General features: G+C 39.5%; 1 protein-coding gene across 5 annotated transcripts in view; it reads left to right on the plus strand.

Annotated features, from left to right (window-relative positions):
- The window catches only part of PLCB4 (phospholipase C beta 4), a 423,595-nt gene that overhangs the window by 369,539 nt on the left and 33,944 nt on the right, over window positions 1–20,112 (plus strand). For all 5 annotated transcript variants that reach the window (XM_049651129.1, XM_049651127.1, XM_049651128.1 and 2 more), the window contains 3 exons: window positions 2,265–2,469; window positions 16,420–16,508; window positions 17,059–17,209. In XM_049651129.1, the coding sequence (XP_049507086.1) occupies window positions 2,265–2,469; window positions 16,420–16,508; window positions 17,059–17,209 (445 nt within the window). The remainder of the gene's footprint in view (window positions 1–2,264; window positions 2,470–16,419; window positions 16,509–17,058; window positions 17,210–20,112) is intronic.

The raw sequence follows: 20,112 nt of genomic DNA on the forward strand, positions 1-20,112 counted from the left end.
AGATGGACATCATCCTACACTGGAGAGTTCTGTTCTGCCAAGGCAGCAGCTGGTAACTTGCAGTGCTCCTTTAGCCAAGAGGACAGGTAGGATGGTGCACCCAAAAGGCCAATAACTGTCCTTAACTAGGCCAGTTGGTATTGTCCTATGCTTCCAGAAAGCATGTCACCTGTTGCCACCCCCACAGTCTGTTTTGGGTTTGGGGGAGGTTTCCTAATTCTATATCTTGATCCTAAGACCAATCACAGCCATTCTCTATAATGATTCAGTTTTTAATCTTGTAATAATTTTCCCTTTGTTTCTCTTTTGTCAGTGTAAGATGTATTGAAAACCCCATGCATTGGTTGTGTTGTCTCCAAGAATATCTGGTTTTCTTTCTCACTTGCTTTATTATCCTATCCAAAATAGTTTCTCACTGGAAACTAATTTGACAATAAATTTCATATATTTAAAAAAAAAAAAAACTTAACAGAAACCCATGGGGGAGGGGAAGGAAATAAAAAAAGAGGTTGAAGTGGGAGAGAGAGCCAAAGCATAAGAGACTCTTAAAAACTGAGAACAAACTGAGGGTTGACTGGGGGTGGGAGGGAGGGGGAGGATGGGTGATGGGCGCTGAAGAGGGCATCTTTTGGATGAGCACTGGGTGTTGTATGGAAACTAATTTGACAATAAATTTCATATATTTAAAAAAAATAGTTTCTCACTTCTTCTTTAGGCAGAGATTTTCCAGGTGTTTCTGCTCCATTTGCATGTCCCACAACACAGATAACTGGCTTCTTATCTTAACAAAAGTGAGGATTAGCAGCTTCAGAATAGGCTAACTGGTTTACAGAAACCAGGTTACAGAAGATCAGTAGTTCAATGAAACAAGCCATTGTGAGATCCACGCCCTCCACCATTATCCGTGCAACCCCCACTATGACCTTCTCTTCTATAGTCAAACTGTACTGTAAATTGCATACACACCTCTCATGGGCCTTTTTTTCCCCCTGGTTTTTTATACTTTGTTGTAGCTGGATCTGTTGTCAGTGTAGCCAGTGTGCTTTGGCAGAATGAATAATCCCTACACACATTTCTAGAGGTTCAGAAATTTGACTTCAGGCATTCTTTATTTTTGATGAGTAAGGAAATATCAAACTTGGTTTTTACATATAGCATTACTGGCCCCAGAAACGAGATGCCAGGTCTGTATCCTTCTCTGTTCTTTAGAAGTTAAAGAAGGCAACCAGTCCATTGTCTAGCTTCAGGCACAATGCTTAAACTAGCCAAGATGTCTTGGTTGTTCTTAACCAATGAAAAGTCATTCCTGATTAAAAACATTTGATTTCCTTTTGTCATGTTGCTATTTTATATGTGAATTAGGATTCTGCTATCTGAGCTTAGATTTTATGTCCATTTATTCATTTTGGAGATGGTTGAGAGTAAATGTCTTGGATCATTAATGTTTTTCGCTGCCACATATCACTGTATTTAGTATCCCAAAATCTATTAAAAACTGAGAAGTGCAAGAGAAAGGGAAAATCCAAATTTCTACATACATTGTCCTTTATATGCAAAGCGTTTCTTCAGAGATACTTTCCATAATCTTAAAAACAGAGCTGGATGTCAGAAGCAGCCCAGGTAGGAGACAAACCACAGGATTCAAAGTCAAGAGCCCCAATTCCGGGCCCAGATGTTACAGTCTCTGACATTAAGGAAAGTCACTTGATCTCTCAGGGTCTCCCTTTAAAAACAAAACAAAACAAAACAAACTTTATTTATTTTGAAAGAAAAAGCACAAGTGGGAAAGGGGCAGAGAGAGAGGGCGGGAGAGAATCCCAAGCAGGCCCCATTCTGTCAGTGCAGAGCCCAGTGCACAGCTCCGTCTCATGAATGGTGAGATCATGACCTGAGCTGAAATCAAGAGTCTGATGCCTAACCGACTGAGCCACCCAGGCGCCCCTCTCAAGGTCTCCTTTTTCTTGTCCACTACATGCATGGAGATTGGGAAAGATGACAAGGGTTGGACTCACAATTTTTCACAACCATTTCATCTAAAAATTTCAATGAGATGATTTCCAGGAAACCTGTTCAATTGCTTTCTCAACGGCTTGGACACTACAGTTTGTACAGTGTACTTCAGGAATGCAAATTGATCACGGGCATGGTTTCACCATAAAGGCACATTTAAGAGCAGTGTGGATATGGTCCAGATTCCTAGAGTCAGGGCTCTTGGGAGCTGCTTTCCAAAAAAATCCATGAAAGGTATCATTCTTTGTTTGCAGGTGATCCTCCCTGACCTGGCAGTCTTGAGAATAGCTGTGTATGACGACAACAATAGGCTGATAGGCCAGAGGATTCTTCCGCTGGATGGCCTCCAAGCAGGTTATCGACACATTTCTCTTCGAAATGAGGGAAATAAACCATTATCACTGCCAACAATTTTCTGCAATATTGTTCTTAAAACATATGTGCCTGATGGATTTGGAGGTAAGTTAAGAAGTCCAGATTTTAGGATCAGAAAAAATTTCACCGGTGGTTAAAAATATATATACCTGTTCCTACCAGTGCAGCCAACCCTTATAGCCACAAAGAAATCAAGGATAGATAATAACTTCAGGTTTCCTAGTAATAAATTAAAGGGCAAGGCTGGATTATCTTTAAGGTTCTTTCTTATTTTAAAATACTGCAGTTTTATATGGTTTATCTATTTTTACGAATATGTTTGTGAGGGATTTTCTTACATCATCATTCAAAGGGAGAAAAAGACATAAGTCATATGGAACCATAGATCTCAATTGGTATCACTAAAAAATTTAAATTGAACTCAAATATCCACATGATTGGATTTTCTTCCACATTCATCAGAGTGTTCAGTTCCACAAAAATTCCCAGTCATCCATCCACAGAAGACTTGTGGTTTTACTAAGGTAAATCAATGGGAGAAATCCTGGACCAAACCTAGGATTTTGCTTACACCCAAACATATTAGCTTGTTATTACCCTAAATTAAGCCAAGAACATTAAAAGATAACAAAGATCTTCTCTACTCCCAGTGCATTGAATTCTAAGGGAATGGTACAGCAGAGTGATTGTATCAGATTAACCAAGGGTGCAAATTCTCACTCTCTACTCCTGGCTGGGTGACCTTGAGACAATGACATAACCTTTCAAACATTCATTTCCTGGCCTGTAAAGATACTTCTCCTGCCTCCCTCTTAGCATTCTTGTGAAGTGCTTATCATTACGGTATATCCTATAGCAAGGCTCAAAAATGTGTGCACACACGTATGTGTGGCTAACAATACAATAAAATCAATAATTTCTATAGTAAGCTGGAACACATCCCAGCTTTGGGGATTGGGAGTTATTTTGTGGGTTGTTTTTGTTTGTTTTTGTTTTGTTTTTTAATAATGCTTGAGTCTCTGGTGGGAATATTTTCTCTAATCCTCAGCTTTAACAACCCAATTGCAGATTCAAGAAGTGATGTGAGCCATGAGGATTTTTTCAGTCACAAAATAAAGACTCCTTCTTCCTCCTCCTTTGTTTTTTATTTAAAAAGGAAGCCTGTATCAGAAGCCAGAACATACTGTAGCTGATTTAAGAGCACAGAAAAGAGGGGTGTTGTGGGGCTAGTAAATGGATGAGAAAAGAGACGGGGGACCTAAAGAGTATCGTTAGGAAGCTGTGATGTCCATAAGCATCAGCAGAGGAGTTACATCATGTTCCAAATACTTGAGCTTAGACAGCAGGTGGTGTATACCACCTAATACATTTTAGAAATGGTTGTATAAACAAATATGGTGGAATACTTAAGGATTTTCCTTCTGCATGGCTTATTTTTCAAATGGAACTCTCTAATTCATTCCAGGGAAAGGGGAAATTGGACTAGAAAAGGGAAAGCATGATTTGTTGAGTTCCTACTTTGTGTCAAGAACTCTCTATAGAGTCCAGAAGTTGTTGAGAAGGGATGTGGACACATGTAGTTCTGTGCTAAAGAAACATCTGTATTTATAGTGCAGCTCATTACCATTGTCAATATTTGTGTACGTACTGATTCAGAATAATCCCTTTAAAAAATAGTCTCACATATTTTTTTTTCCCAACACATCATTATAGTCATTTCCTTTTTATCAGAAGCATTTGAAATTTCTTTATTGTGTTATCATGTGTGGGATTCCACAGTTGATGTCTGAATCTCAGATTTGACATTCAAAGACTTTATTCAGAATTCTCTGGTCATTTCTCTTATAGGTTAAGAAACTGAGGGCAGACACCCTGAGGACTTACTTAAGGGACTTACCTGAGGATAACAACATAAGAATATGAGAACCATCTTTTTCTAAATATTTTTATTTTCTTTATGGCCTCTTGACTTAAACAGTGTGTTTTTATTTCATCTGCTTAACTAAGCTCCCACATTCAGATATGAACATTTATGTGCTGAGCCACGACAATAGGAAATCTGTAGACTCCCTTTTCTCTAGAACATTGAAATTCTATGTTGATTCCATAGGAAAAGGTTCAAAATGAAACCGTATCCTTGCACACTAGCATTTTCTAGGGGAAAAAAAACTTTTTTATGGCTAAAGAAAGATAATATGGATTTATTCATTCCACAAATATGTTTAATAGGTCTTATTCTGTAAAAGGCAAAGTAGGTAAAATATGTATCAGAAAAGAGATTCTGACAGCGCAAAGAATGAAGGAAGGGTCATCCACTAAATCCACTGCTTAGAGACAGCTCTGTTGCCATATTGGTCCCTTCACTTTCAATCTCATGTCTTCTGTTTTAATTAAATAGATCTTACTGTATATACTCATTTGGACCCATTACTTCAGAGAGTTCATTTGTTTTCACTTAATAGACCATATTTTTCCATGTCATGAAATCTGTATTATCCATAATTTAGTTATTGATAAACATTGAAGCCATTTCCGTTTTTTCTTATGAATAATAATGTGTAAAGCTCTGGAAATATTCATGATTGTTTCCTGAAGATAAGTTCTTTGAAGTGGAAGGAGTCGTATGTGTATTTAAAACTTCAGATACAGATTGCCGGATAACCCATCAGCAGGGTGTGAGCTGGAACTTTTGTTTTTTGTTTTTGTTTTTGTTTTTGTTTTTTTATTGTTTATTTATTTTTGAGAGAAAAAGCAAGTGAATGGTGGGAGGGGCAGAGAGATGGCAGGGAGACCAAGAATCCTAAGCAGGCTCTACACTGTCATTGCAGAGCCCAGTGTGGGGCTAGAACTCACAAACCGTGAGATCATTACCTGAGCCAAAGTCAAGAGTCGGATGCTTAACTGACTGAGCCACCCAGGCACCCCAGAGCTGGAACTTTTGTTAACATTTACTAGTTTCATCAGTAAAAACAATTTCTTAGTGTATTCACTTAAAATGTTTTTCTCAAAGGAAAAGATGTAGTCAACAATTATTAATTCATACCTACTATATGGGTAAGAGATATAAAGTTGGAAAAGTCACGTACACTTATCCTCAATTTTCCAGCCTTGTACACATATACATGTGCACATATATAAATAAGTATAATCCGTTATATTTATCCGTTATGGACCTTGAAAGATTGGACTAATCCGTTTGGACCTTGAAAGATTAATCACAGCAGGAAGGTAAACTAACTTTCCAGACAGAGAAGCAGCCCAAGCCAAGGCCTTCATAAGTAAAGTGCTGGACTTATTTATGCATTCTGAGGAAGCTGAAATACAGGGTACATGATGCTAAAACCAAAGTTCTGTTCCATGTTTGAGGATGTGTCCTCAAAAGCCAGTGTTACTTGGCAAGAGGAGTGTGCTCTTCTTGTTGAATAATTTTGACCCCTTAAGGAGAATATGCACATTTTCAGGACACTAAGTAATTTGATAAATTATATTTTCTCAGCTTTTAGGTGAGGTCAGTTTGTCCAAAACCACTCTACTAGTTTAGATTAGAAAAGTAAGACTTTATTTATGCCTGACCAAGCTAATGCAATCCCAACTTTTATAATTCACCAAATATTTAGACTAGGAATTATGTATTTCTTTAATCAGATAGCTAAAAACAGACAAATTTTTATGCTATAATTTCATGCAGCATTATTTGTATAAAAAAGATCAAAAACAGCTATATCCATCAGTAGAGACTGGTTAAATGTGGATGGCCATTCTCTAGAAAACCATACATCTATTGAAAATAATGACTTAGATCTCAGTGTTCAGGATAGAAAGATGACAGTGATTTAGTACCAAGAGAAAAAGTAAATTGCAAAATGATCCCATTATTATTTGCTAAGAACCTTTACCATCTTTATACATATGCTTAAAGTGCACAGAAAAAATTCTGAAAGGATATACACCCAACTTTAAGAGTAGTGATCTCTTTGAGAGTGGGGGTAAGAGATGAGTGGCGCCGGCCCACTCCATTGGGTAACGTCCAGGAACATCACAGAGAACACACTATCCAGTATGGTGGGACTTCACTTATCACTTCTGGGTCATTTAAGTGAGCATATGTAACCTCTGTAAATTTTTAAAAATTGTATTTTGCCCTATTTTTCTATAAAAGCAAGGTAATATGAAAATGGCACAAGGAGAGTTTAAAATATGTACATATTTATTTTGAATTGAGAAAAAAGAAATAAAACCAAAGCAACCTATTATCCTGCTACCTAAATAGTTCTTGATAACATTTTTAAATAAAAGACATGAATTTCTTCAAAAAGTATAAGAATATAAAACACAAAACATATCTGTGTATATGTTAATATGTATATATATAAATGTAAGGTTTGTGTGTATATATGTATGTATGTATCACAAACATACATTTCCCTTTTAACTTAACCCAAAAAGATAATCCAATATACCATGTTCTGTGCTTTACTTTCTTTACGTAATATATCATGGAGCATATTCTTGCCAATGCATATAAGGCTTTTGAGTTATTTTTTAAAGGTTATATAATATTCCATTATATGTATATAGCACTATCTCTCTCTCTCTCTCTCTCTCTCTCTCTCTCTCTCTCTCTCTTTTTTTTAAAGGAGGCTTCATGCCAAACATGGGGCTTGAACTCATGACCCTGAGATTGAGAGTCCCATCCTGTACTCACTATGGCCAATTCTGGGTTCTAAGAAAAATTTTATTTTTCAGTAATGGTAGTAAAATTGGCATCTCATCATTTTTCAATTTGCTAATTTAAAATTATGAATCAGACTAAGTGTATCTCGTGTGTTTCTTGCTCACTTGTATTCCTTTTCCCTTAAAATACCTCTCTAGTACCCTTCGTGGGCTTGTTTAAATTGGGTTTCTCTTTTTTTGAAGTAATTTTTCAAAGTAAATTTTAATTACAAGTTCTTTCATAATTTCCAAAGCGGTCTCAAATACATCTCAATGTCTAGATAAACTTCTATGAAGGTAATGGTTGGGGATTTAAACACTGTCTATCGTTCTTGGCCTGCTGTTTCATGGAGGCTGCTTAGCAGGTACGTGAGGATGCTGGCTGGAGCCCCCACGGCTCATTGGCTGTGTGACCTGGAATGAGCTCTGCAGAACATTTTACCCTGTAGTGTCCTCATTGAGGCTCGGGGATAACAGCAGTCCCCAGCTCATAGGTGAAGATCTAGTGAGTTCTTGGTACAGTGCCCAACCATAGCAACCCTTCCATTAATTTCTTTTCATTTCTGTTTATTTTTAACAAGCTAAAGAAAAATCCACCGGTTACATTTTCTTCTCCCTAACTTTACCCTTTACTTTGCTGCAGTAGACTATTTTGTCATAAGCAGTTCACCATCATAAGAAAAATCTTTTAATTCCATGCCTACTACAAAATTTTAGAATTCTAACGCATTAGTAATGTGACCATGATTTTCTTTAAGCACCAGCAACTCCATGTTCTATATAGTTTTTAAATGTATTTTAAGTTTCAGTAATGTTGGGTGGGTGGCATCATTTTATAGAAACAAGAAAAATGTTCCTTAAAAGGCTTTTCTAAGTTAAGAGATTCCTTAGGGGGAGGGCTTGGGCATTGACAGGAGCTTCTGGTCACTTACTTATTGGAGTTCTGTGCTGTGAGGTCACCAGGGGATGAAGAATCCCTCCTTACAGAGACAATTTGGTACTTCTGCAATTGCCCATAATTACTTCTGCCTTCATGCATATGGTGATCTTTAGACACCTTGAACTCTGGGCTGCCCCAGTTCCCTCCCAAAATGATTTGAGTCTTGACCCAGTATTTCCCCCTGACCCTTTTCCTCTCCTGTCAGTTTCCGGTTTTCTTTCCTTGCCCTGTCAGATGACAGAGGCAGGGAATTTAGTGCAACTGCTTCTCCTCCTTGCTTTAGCAAGAACTCCCATGACACACAGGAAAAATACAGAGCAAATATGGCTGCTCCAACTTCGGAGCTCTCTCCACAGATGGTTCTGTTCCTAAGCTGCATGGATGTAAAATGTCCCTGGGCTGAAGAAGAGAGATGACATCTCTTAACTATCAGAAACTGAAATTTGATGTGAAAACAGGCAGTAACATTTAAGACAGGGATGACTAGGAATGAATCAAAAAGGCTCCATTTAATTTCTTTAGTATTATTTTTCTACTAAACATAGAGTAAAATAGCCCTCTTGTTTACTCCCACACTCATACACAATAGGAAAGTGCTAGGCTGGGTGCTAAGGTCAGTTTTCCTTTGTCAAATCCAGTGAGCCTTGGAGACGTGGGGTTGTCTTTGCTGCCTTATCTGTAAGTGCAAATGCCATGGACCTCAGCGCTTAGCCATTGCAGCGGCCTTATCACTGCGAGCCACTGCTGTTTGTGATGGGAAGCAGTTCCAAAGCAGATGGCAATTAAATGAGCATTAGTATTTCTCTCACCCACTGTTGTTTTTGATCATTTGTATATCTTATTACTGAGTGGTAAGGGGAACAAATAAGAGAGTTGATGCCATGCTTCCAGAATATATGGCACATCAGCATTATATTTAAATGTCACTCTGAGATGTGTTGCGTGAGCTGCTCGCCGCCAGTTCCTTGAGCAGTGCTTATCACTGCTCCTAGAGCTGTAGGTTTTGTCTTCTGCACCTAGGCCCTTTTGTGCAAGGAAAGATGAAGTAGCCCTTTTGTTAATTTGCCTGTTCCTCCTTTCTGCCTGCCCTGTGATTAAAGAGCCATCATGGGGCCTGGGGGTGGGTGTTTCTTGCTGTCTCTGCCCAGCATCTTACAGGGTTGTTTTCCAAACCTTCTGCAAAGATAGTGGGCCGCTTCTTACATCACATGGTTCAAAAGGAGGAAAGTTGTTAATCAAGATGCCATTGCTGGGCCATGATCTCAGGATTTTCTGATAGAGTGAAAGGTCGCTCCATTTCCTCCTCTCCCTTGTGGATGCTAAAACACTTTTTTTCTATCAAACATTTGTTGGAAAATTGATTCGCGTTGCAGTGGTATCCATTATCATGGCTTCCTCTGAACTACAGAATATGTTGGTAAGAACACCAAGAAGAAAAGCTCCAGAGAAGGGGGCAGGATGGATTATGGAGAACTGGCTCAGGAGTTGCCAGGTGAGGTGAATTTAAACAGGCTCCTTATTACATCATTCCTAGAAATGTACTGTGGAGCCCAAGAAGAGGAGGACGCATAGGCATCTCCCAGTGTTACTTAACCACAAAGTCTTCCCCCACCCCCACCTACACCTAACATATCTCTATGCATTCTAGAAATGGAATTTGGTCAATGATTAATCATTTGCTAGAAGGTAAGAAACCTCATCTAAAATCATAGTTATGGGATTTGTTGATCTTTTTTAGCATTGCTTTGCAGAGATCCGGGGAATGTATATTTTTTCTGCTGCCTTTACCTCTTGATAAGATAGAAACCGTTGAGGGGATCACAGGAGAGGATCTGAGCCAAGAGGGGGCCATCTAGGTGCCATGGTTGGTGTTCATCAATCACCAAGGCACTCAAATTAAATGCCTTGAGAAACAACGGTTAAACAAGCAAACAGACAAAGATGGACCTCCCTTATAAAGACTGCAAGTATCTGGAAGTCTGTGCTGAGGAATTGCTACCTTCTTTTCAGTTCTTGGGGATGCTTAAATTGATGTTTTCAACTCTGGAAGTGAGGAAGGGTGGGTGGGAGGGAAGGAGGAGTGAAAAAACGAATATACATGGAAAGTCTTCACCACGAGCAACCAGACTTTTGGAAATGGCACTCAACCTAGAAATAGTGGGTTTTTTTCCTTAAGTATAAATAAGTAAAACTTCTGTTAAGTTCGGAAGAAAGAAGCAAATGAGAAAAGGCAGACTGGTTCTTTATTATTTTATTTGTTTTAAGTTTGTTTATTGATTTTGAGAGAGAAAGAGCATGAGCAGGGTAGGGGCAAAGAGAGTGGGGAGAGAGAGAATCCCAAGCAGGCCCTACTCTGCCAGTGCTGAGCCCGACACAGGGCTCGAACCCATGAACCACAAGATCATGACCTGAGCTGAAATCAAGAGTTGGACGCTTAACCAACTGAGCCACCCAGGTGCCCCAGACTGGTTCCTTTTTGAAAAGAAAGGTTCCAGAGCCTGTGCCTTGACTTCCAGGCATCTGGGAAATTTCAGCTTGCCCTTGTGGGTTCTGTAGGGTCAGGCTCTTGCATGTGCAGGTCTGTACCCTGTTAGAAGGTCAGTGTGCCCTGTCCCTGGACACGCCTAGCACACAGGTCAATGTTGATCAGCATTTCAACTTCATTCTTGCCAGAGGGGATTGTCCTGTGGAATAGAGAACTACGTAACCAGCCACAGTGCTCCCCCAGTACAAGGGGAGGATGCCCATGAAATGCCACATTGGCACCAAAGAGAGATAACAGGTCTACTTGAATATGCAAATCTTTGGCCAAGAATATACTCTCCTGAGCTGAAGGAAGGAAAAATAACATTTTCCAATAGAGTTATACAAGCATATTAGAGGTATGAGATATTTGAGGGACAGCTTCTCATTCTCTGGTTATAAATTATTTTAAATGTTAATAAAAAGTGGTTTCCCTTTTTGATATGCAGCATATTTATATATAAATGTATATATAATATGTGCATGTATAATGTGTGTGTAAATCATTCTTTAAATGTCAGGTATATATATGGCTTTAGTCAGAGGAGAAACTAAGTTACAAAAGGAAAATTACCTTAAAGAGGCCTCGTCAGGTCTTGACTCTCTAATCCTAAGCCCTTTTGCTGAAAAATTTTGGTGGAACTATCCCACTGGCTGCCCTCTGCGTGGATGTATTACTCTAGCTGCAGAATGAGCACCTGCCACCATGTGGCAAAATCCCGTGTCCTAGAAGTATCTGATTTATTCAAAATTGCGAAGAATGAAGTGCTTGTCTCAAGTAACCTGGTAACCTAAGCCTTGTTCCAGGTATTTTATCTTTTTGACATCATCTTTTTGTCCCATGTGATTCAGTTTGAACAAGCCTTATTTCTACTTTGCGTATTTTTGTTGCCATTTGATCAAGAACACTATTGAGTTGTATATTATAAAAATTTTAAAGGCATATGTAACTGAAAAAGGCATCTCGTTTAAACTCAAATAATAAGGCACAATTTCAGAATCCGGGAACATAACTCCCCAGTGGCTTCTAGAATTGTTAATATTGGTAATTGAAGATAGGTTTAAGTAATGATATTTATCCAACTAATGGATAAATCTGCAGCATCTTATTTTGATGTATAATTTAGGCTATATCTACATAATCCTGCAGCAGATGGCTGATCAGAAATCTCAGCCAGTTTGTCCTTGTAATACAAAGCAATATATAGCCTAGTTTACTGTATTGTGTCATGACTGTATGTTATAAAATATAGCACCTGTATTCAAGATCAGAATTGTACACAATCGACCCTCAAGGCTGGGATCATGACATAGCTGCAAGAAACAGGAAGAACACTCTGGGATTCAAAATATCCTTTCATCAAACCATGACAGGACGTTGGGGCGGTCTCCAGGGGCTGATGGATGGATGCTCCCTGTTAACAATGATAAAGCCTGTTTTATTTGAAAGATACACCCAAGAACAGAAGATTCATTCACTGCCATAACTTCAAGCTGAAGACGATTCACATATGTTGTCTACCTTGGATTCGGCTCCCTCTGCCTTTTGTAATTCCTGCATAGAAATTCCCAACTGACCAATGTTGACCCATAGGTAGGGACATCTCTACACCCCTCACGCAGCAGGAAGAAGTTACTGAAGCTGAGACCTGTGCCCAAATGCCAAAGATTTGCCACTGTCGATCTGTCAGGGGGAAGTATAGAGTCCACTTTTAGGCAACAGGCTTGAGCAATGAAAACTTGAGCAAGGCAGAAGGGCCCCCAGCGACCATCACCAAGCCGATGCGAACGGGCTCATTACGTGAGCCCCTCAAAATAGCTATAGGCCCTAACTAACCAATGGGCTACTTAAAAACAAGCACAGTTATGAGAAAAGGGAAAATTTCACACTTTCCTATAAGCCCTCACTCTGCTCTATAACTGTGGCTCCTCACCATCACCTCCTCCTCGCAGGCAGTCTCCTTTTTGCTGTCCTGCCCACTGCTCCCTTGCAGCGTATTCAATAAATTTCTATCTCCTTAATAGATTTTTTTAATTTTTTTCAACGTTTTTTATTTATTTTTGGGACAGAGAGAGACAGAGCATGAACAGGGGAGGGGCAGAGAGAGAGGGAGACACAGAATCGGAAACAGGCTCCAGGCTCTGAGCCATCAGCACAGAGCCTGACGCGGGGCTCGAACTCACGGATCACGAGATCGTGACCTGGCTGAAGTCGGACGCTTAACCGACTGCGCCACCCAGGCGCCCCAATAGATTTTTTTTTAATCAGTTACCATTGGTAATCAAATTTGCCACATGATGGGAGACTTGAAACAACAGAAGTTTATTCTCTGACAGTTCTGGAGACTAGAAATTTAACATCAAAGACTTGGCTCTTGGGGAAATCCTTCCTTGCCTCTTTTGAGCTCCTGGCAGGCCTTAGCATCCCTTGGCCTGTAGCTCCATTTCTCCATTCTCTGACTTCATCATTCCCTAGCCTTTTTTCTCTTTGTCTTTGTGTGTCCTCTTCTCATCTTCTAATGTCACCAATCATTGGATTTAGAGCCTATCCTAATCCCTATCGCAGTCTTTAACTAATTACATACCCAAAGACCCTACTCGGAAATAAGGGGACATTCTGAAGTTCCAGACAGTCATGAATTTTGAAGGGCATTTTTGAACCTACTGAACCCTCTTAATTCTGCGGTACTTTCTTAGTACTTGCTCCTTCCATTAATTATTCTTAAATAACTATTTTAAAGCTTATTAGGAACATATCTTGTTATCAAGTATATAAGTTGTATCTTATATAGAGATACATATCTCTTATGTATCTGAATCACTAATTTTCTGATAAAAGAAAATGCTAAATCTGTTTTTGTACTAACCTATTTCTTGCAAAGTCATCTTTCATAAAAAGAAAAAAACTTGTGGGGCGCCTGGGTGGCTCAGTCAGGTAAGTGTCCGACTTTGACTCAGGTCATGATCTCCTGTTTTGTGGGTTTTAGTCCTGTGTCAGGCTCTTTGCTGACAGCTCGGAGCCTGAATCCTACTTCAGATTCTGTGTCTCCCTCTCTCTCTCTTGCTCTCGCTCACTCTCGCTCTCTCAACAATAAACATTAAAAAAAGAAAAAACTTGAAAGTCCATCTAAATATCTAGCAGTAGAGAATAGTTTAGTACATAAACTCAATGGGACATTATTCATTCACTAAAAGTAATTTTTAAAACTATACAGGTATAACATAATAAATGAGAAAAGACAGATTGGGTAATTTCAAGTAAACCATACAAGATATGTATTCATGTGGAAAAAATTACACAAGAATATACAAAAATGAAAGTAGCTTGGTTAGTTTGGATGGGTTATGGATCATTTCACACTCTAAGGTCTTTATTGGTTTTATAATGGGCTCTAAGTGATTAAAGCCCTATCTGTTATTCCTACTGGAAGGACTACTAGTAACCTCTCAGAAATGCCATAAACACCCCAGGCCCTCAAACTAATGGTATACCATTAAGGATAAGCAAGTGCTTGTTTCCTAACAAGCCGGCCCTATGGATCATCTACTGAGATGTGCTGGTGGGAAACCAAGGCAAAGTATATCCAATGTGGGCACGTGCAGGGAGGCCTACACCAGGTAGGTTTTCTCCAAGTGAAGGGCAGGGGGTTCGGTGGGCATGGTTTGAGTTTCACCTTGCCCCATAACACTGTAGACAGGTGGAAGGAGGAGGCATTTTGGAGTCAGACACAGACGGACTAAAAGCCCTGAGCCAATTCAATGAGTTTAGACCACAACAAGTGGGACAGTCAGGCTTTATCTGCGCTCATGTGACCCATATGCAGTCACAGTACCTCCCCTGGAGTATTCTTAGAAGAAGAGAAAGTCAAGCCTAAATGACACATCAGGGAAACATTGATATTCAGAATGTGGGGCATTTCATAGGCTACCTGGTCAGTCTCCTCAACAAATCTATGCGTTGTGAAAAATAAATAGTAGCAGAGACTAGTCTAGATGAAAGTAAATTTAAGAGACATAGTTATCAGAGACCTAGAATGGACTCTATCTTGATTCAAAAAAATTAATTGTAAATAGGGAACATATTAAGATGGGCCATTTATTATAGTAAGGAATTCCTGCCAACTTTGTTGGATAAAGTGTTGGTATGGTTGGTTCTGAAAGGAAACACCCCTTTTTAGAGATGCGTAGAGAAGTAATTAGAAATGAAATGCTGTAATGTCTGGAATTTGCCTTAAAATGTGTCAGCAGAGAGGAAAAAGAAAGAAAAAAGGAAGGATGATAGATGAAGGAAATGTAGTAGACTGTTTATAACTGTTAGGTCTTCATCAGTATATGAGGGGTTATTTTACCTTTCCACTTTTATGTATCTTTGAAAATGTTCATAATAATAAGGACTTAGAAAGGTAAATATTTTTCTGGAATATTAACTTCCAAGAAAATGATTATCTCTTATTTTTTCCTAAGCAAGATTTAAGAGCTAATTTGTTCACATTCCCCATTAGGAGAAAAAAGAGTTCTTAAGGACATAAGTGATAACTGGATTTAGACCTTCTTATATACCCTTGGTAGGAGAAAATAAATTGATGCAACTTCTTTGGAGGTCAATTTGTCAGTAACTACCAAAAGAACAAATACCCTTACCCATCATTCTAACCTCTAGTCATTTATGCTGTGGATATTGCAAATGTATGCTCAGAAATGTTCAAGGATGTTATTGCAATACATACAAGAAAAAAATAACAATATACACTGGCTGTAGGAGTGTCAGGGAAGGAGATTTTTATATTTTATATGTTTGTTTATCATGCACATGTACTTTCTATTACAAAAAGGAAAAAAATTAAACAAAAATTATCTTAAGAATGTTATAAGGAGGGCGCCTGGGTGGCGCAGTCGGTTAAGCGTCCGACTTCAGCCAGGTCACGATCTCGCGGTCTGTGAGTTCGAGCCCCGCGTCAGGCTCTGGGCTGATGGCTCGGAGCCTGGAGCCTGTTTCCAATTCTGTGTGTCTCCCTCTCTCTCTGCCCCTCCCCCGTTCATGCTCTGTCTCTCTCTGTCCCAAAGATAAAAATAAAAAAACGTTAAAAAAAAAAAAAAAAGAATGTTATAAGGAGCCTGATTTTACTGGAAGAAATTGACACACATACAATTTTTGAAATTGGTAAATTATGTACTGTTTTAAGGTAATGAGAATAATTATTACTTCTATAGTATTGGTAAATAATGCAAAATTACATGAGATTCTGCTAGAAAGTACTTGAAACTCTTCAAATGACATTATATAAAAAATGAAGTTTTACTGTTTTTAAGTGCCAGGTGTATCTGAGAAAATGCTGGGGAAATACTTCATTTTAACTACCATGGAACCAAAATTGGCTTTAAATACGTATTAGCCTTCTTATCTAAAATTAAGACTTAGATACTGGAGGTACCTACTGTGTGCCAAGTTCTTTTTACATTTATCATTTCACTGAATGCTCCTAGTACACCTTCAGAGTGGGTGGTATCAGCCCTGATTTTCGAATGAAGAAACACAGTTGAGGACATGAATCAACCCACTCAGAGTCACACAAATTAGTCAATAACCCAGGGCAATTGACTTGCCCTGCCACACTGTCATCGTTATTCGGGGGGAAACCCAAAGAGAGAAAGTCATCTGGCCTTTGATCCTTGCCTTCCCTTCTTTCTTGTTTCCTGTAACTGGCTGTGTTTTCCAAACTTTGTCTTATTTCCTAGGAGAAGGTACTTAACAGAAGACATAACCCGGGTCTAGGATTATGAATTGTTTATTAGCTGAATTTTCTTGGGTGTTTATAGTAAGACAGAATCAACAGCTCATTGGCTTTTTCCCCCCCCAGATATTGTGGATGCTTTATCAGATCCAAAGAAATTTCTTTCCATTACGGAAAAGAGAGCAGACCAAATGAGAGCTATGGGCATTGAAACTGTAAGTAGCAGTTGACTAAAGACAGCCAAGTTGGGGGATTTTGGTGGTCAGTGATGATAACAGCAAGAGAAAGTTATAAGTTAATATAGCAAACTTGAGTGTTTTTAAAACTGAAGTCATCAAGTCAACAAAATAGTTTCAAGGGACTGTAAAAGTGTAGCCTATTTAATAAATGGAAATCGATGACGCTTTGAGGAATGTTTAAAATACAGGATGCTTTTATGATACACTACAATACCCGTTAACCCAACTCAACAAATTAATGAAATTGACATTTACATTTCTTTGTTGTTTATGAAAGTCTTGCATCCCACCTTCTCCCATTTCAGTGCACACTTGTGTTGTTTGTTCTTTTGTTTTTAAAGTTCCCTTTACCATACCCTGCTTGTAAAAGAGTTGCACCTTTTCTCCTGCCAGGCAAAGATCCATTAAGAGAGTTGTAGGGAAGTTGTTGAGTGGTTCAGACTGGATTCAGTAAGATAGAGAAAGCGCCAGACAGTTGAACGTGAGGTGGCTTACATCCGGGTTAACACAAACCTTTCTGTTCCAGAGTGACATAGCAGATGTGCCCAGTGATACTTCTAAGAATGACAAGAAAGGAAAGGCCAACACTGCCAAAGCAAACGTGACCCCGCAGAGCAGCTCTGAGCTCAGACCAACCACCACGGCGGCCCTGGGGTCTGGAGTGGAAGCCAAGAAAGGTAAAGGGGAGGTGTTTGAGCTCCTTGTGTGTTCTGGAAATTTTAGAGTCTTTTTGAAGGGTCTTTCTGAAGATCATTAGAGTTGCTAGTACTGCTCATTTTATTGCCCTATAAAACCCCAGAGCAGCAAGCTTTCTTGCAGATTGGACCAACTGCTTAATCTTCCTGAGTGTTTAACAGGGAGTCAACATTTGGATTTCATCTGCTAGATTCCTGCACCTTAGGGCACTGGGTACAATATCTGTAGTTTTGGGAAATGTTTGAATTCAGTCTCCTTGATGAAAAGAATCCCACACAATGAACTTCACTAATTCATCCCTGTGCTCTTTTGACTACCAGACAGGCAGTGGGCTCATGAACCAACAGAATCATCGTTGTTCTGATATTTCCAGATTCCCTTATTGGCAGTTTGCCCGCATGGGTAGATATTGAGCATCCATGATTATTTGTGAAATTATCAGATGGGCATTTGAAGACCAATTCGATATGGTTACCTGTGGGTGAAATAAGATATCCTCAGAAGTGTCACCACAAAGAATTATGTGCCCCAGGTGCTAATATTCAGCTGGTATGTAGGGACACAACCATATTGGTTATTTAAAGTTGACTTCCATGCTTACTGGCTGGGCTTTCATTCTGATTGGATGGTGCCCATCCCACACGGTTAATTATACATTTTGAATGTCCTCCTTGATCATGAATCATTTACTAAACTCATTCTTCTTACTGTGATAAGAATTTTTTTGAGTGGTTTTTTACTCAGTGTGTATATTTCCCACTTACGTGTGAATTCAGTGCCCTCCATGTTAGAGAATCAAGTTGTACCCTTAACTACACACAGTGCTACAGTTTAAGGTAAGAAATGACAGGCTTTTCCAAACCATGGCAGCATAGTAATTTAGCAGGAAACTAAGAGTGCGTGGAGCTTTATATAACAAATTAGAAAATGAGACTGCACAAAAGTAGCCCAAATTGTGCTTTGCCTGCAGCTGTTTGTTCTTCCCTGGAGATATAAGCAAGCCCATGATACAGGCTTTAGGCATTCCATTCCAGTACTGGTCGTTAACATTAGCCGTTCAAACAGAGAGAGACAGTAGGAAATGGGAGAGTTTTTGTTTAAAGTGCTTGTATCATGCCCCCTAGTACATAAAGACATTAGTAATTTTAGTAAGTCAAGTGGCCTGAAAAATTGCAGTATGACCAGTTTACAGAAGGCAAAAGCAATCCTAGTTCTAGAAGGAATATGTTTGTGTTTACAACTGTCTCACCCCTGGTTTCAAACAAGATACGAAAGAGCCAAGCATTTCTCATCTCCAGTCCAGTCTCTTCAACAGGCGCCCTGAGAAAGAGGGTCTACATGCTGTTTCCTTCTGGCCTTTATTTAGGAAAATTGGAAATCTACTGTATGTGACAAGACCAGGTTCTGTGAGAAATGCCTTCACATCTTCAGGGACCTCATGTGGCTAGAGGGGTAATGTAAACGGGGTCCCACACAACAGCCAGGCCAGGCAGTGGTCAGTGAGAGCTGATCCTTAGAAACAGGAGGGGAGAAGGCGTCCCTTCCAGCAAGTGTCCCAGAGAAGACTTATAAGTGAGATCCCAATTGAGCTGGGCCTTGAAACTTAGATCTGACTTGAATAGAAAGTAATGAAATGCATTCTTCTCATGGATATATTGAATCACTATACTGGATGTTTGGGAATGCCTACATAGGGAAACCATGAGCTAGATGAAGTTCATGGAGAAGATTAATGTACAGTTTCGAAGGACATGTGTGGAGGTAACCATGCTCAGCAGAACCTGGTCTCAGTGAAGGGCTTATTTATTTTATTTTATTTTATTTTTATATTATTTTATTTTGCATGGTGGCTTTTAGAAGAATGGCATAGAAGTGAAAGAGGGAAGTTTGTGGGTTTTCTTCCTACTCCTATCTATGAACGGGGGAGTCAAGAAATAAAATACTCCAGTGACCTTTGTAAGAAGAGGTGTCATTTGTGAAAGCAAACTTCTTCCATAAGACAGAGAACTGTCTTAGAGTGCCTGGGTGGCTCAATCAGTTAAACGTCCGACTCGGTTTCCATTCAGGTCATGATCTCATGGTTCATGGGTTCGAGCCCCGCATCAGGCTCTACGCTGACAGTGCAGAGTCAGCTTGGGATTCATTCACTCATATTCTCTCTCTCTCTTTCTCTCTCTCTCTCAAAATAAATAAACTTTTAAAAAAAGACAGAGAGCTGTCTTAATTTGGGTCATCCCAAAGCAGACCCAAGGTTTCAAATGCAAGTAATTTATTGGGGGGCGGGGGGGGCAGGGTACAGTGTACACAGGTAGGGGCTTGGGGAGGTGACACAAGGTAGAGAAGGTAGCCGGTAGTCAGAGTGTGTTCAGGCTCCACAGAGGCACCTGGAACTCAGTGCCCCTGGGAACATTCTGAGGGCTAGTGTTGGACACTAACCTCAGAGGCATCCTCCTGGATGAGCAGGGGAACATATACTTTGACTACAGTCAGCCTTTTGTTGAGAGCTCCCATAGGAGGGATCAGTTCCCTAATGATTTTAGGTTGACCAAAGGGTGGTAAAGCATGTTTTGGAGGGAGAGTCCTCAGGTAACTTCCTCAGGCAGGAAAATGCAGGTGCTGGCAGTTGAAAGTCAACTAGAGTGGCCTGATATAGAGAGAGCAAGGTGTACAGGTCCAAGCCAAGCAGCATTTGCTGTGGAGGTGAGAAAGTTCTAATGGTTTCTCTTAGACACACAGCCAGACAGCAATAACTGCACCAATGCTGCTTGATTTTCTCTTTAAGAATAAGGAATCAATAAAACTAAACTCCTAGTTGATCTACAAATTACAGCTTAGGAGAAAACGAGTTATTTTTGAGCTTTGTTGAGAAGAACAAAAACTTTAT

Source organism: Panthera uncia (genome assembly GCF_023721935.1).
Source record: "Panthera uncia isolate 11264 chromosome A3 unlocalized genomic scaffold, Puncia_PCG_1.0 HiC_scaffold_11, whole genome shotgun sequence".
Lineage (NCBI taxonomy): Eukaryota > Metazoa > Chordata > Mammalia > Carnivora > Felidae > Panthera > Panthera uncia.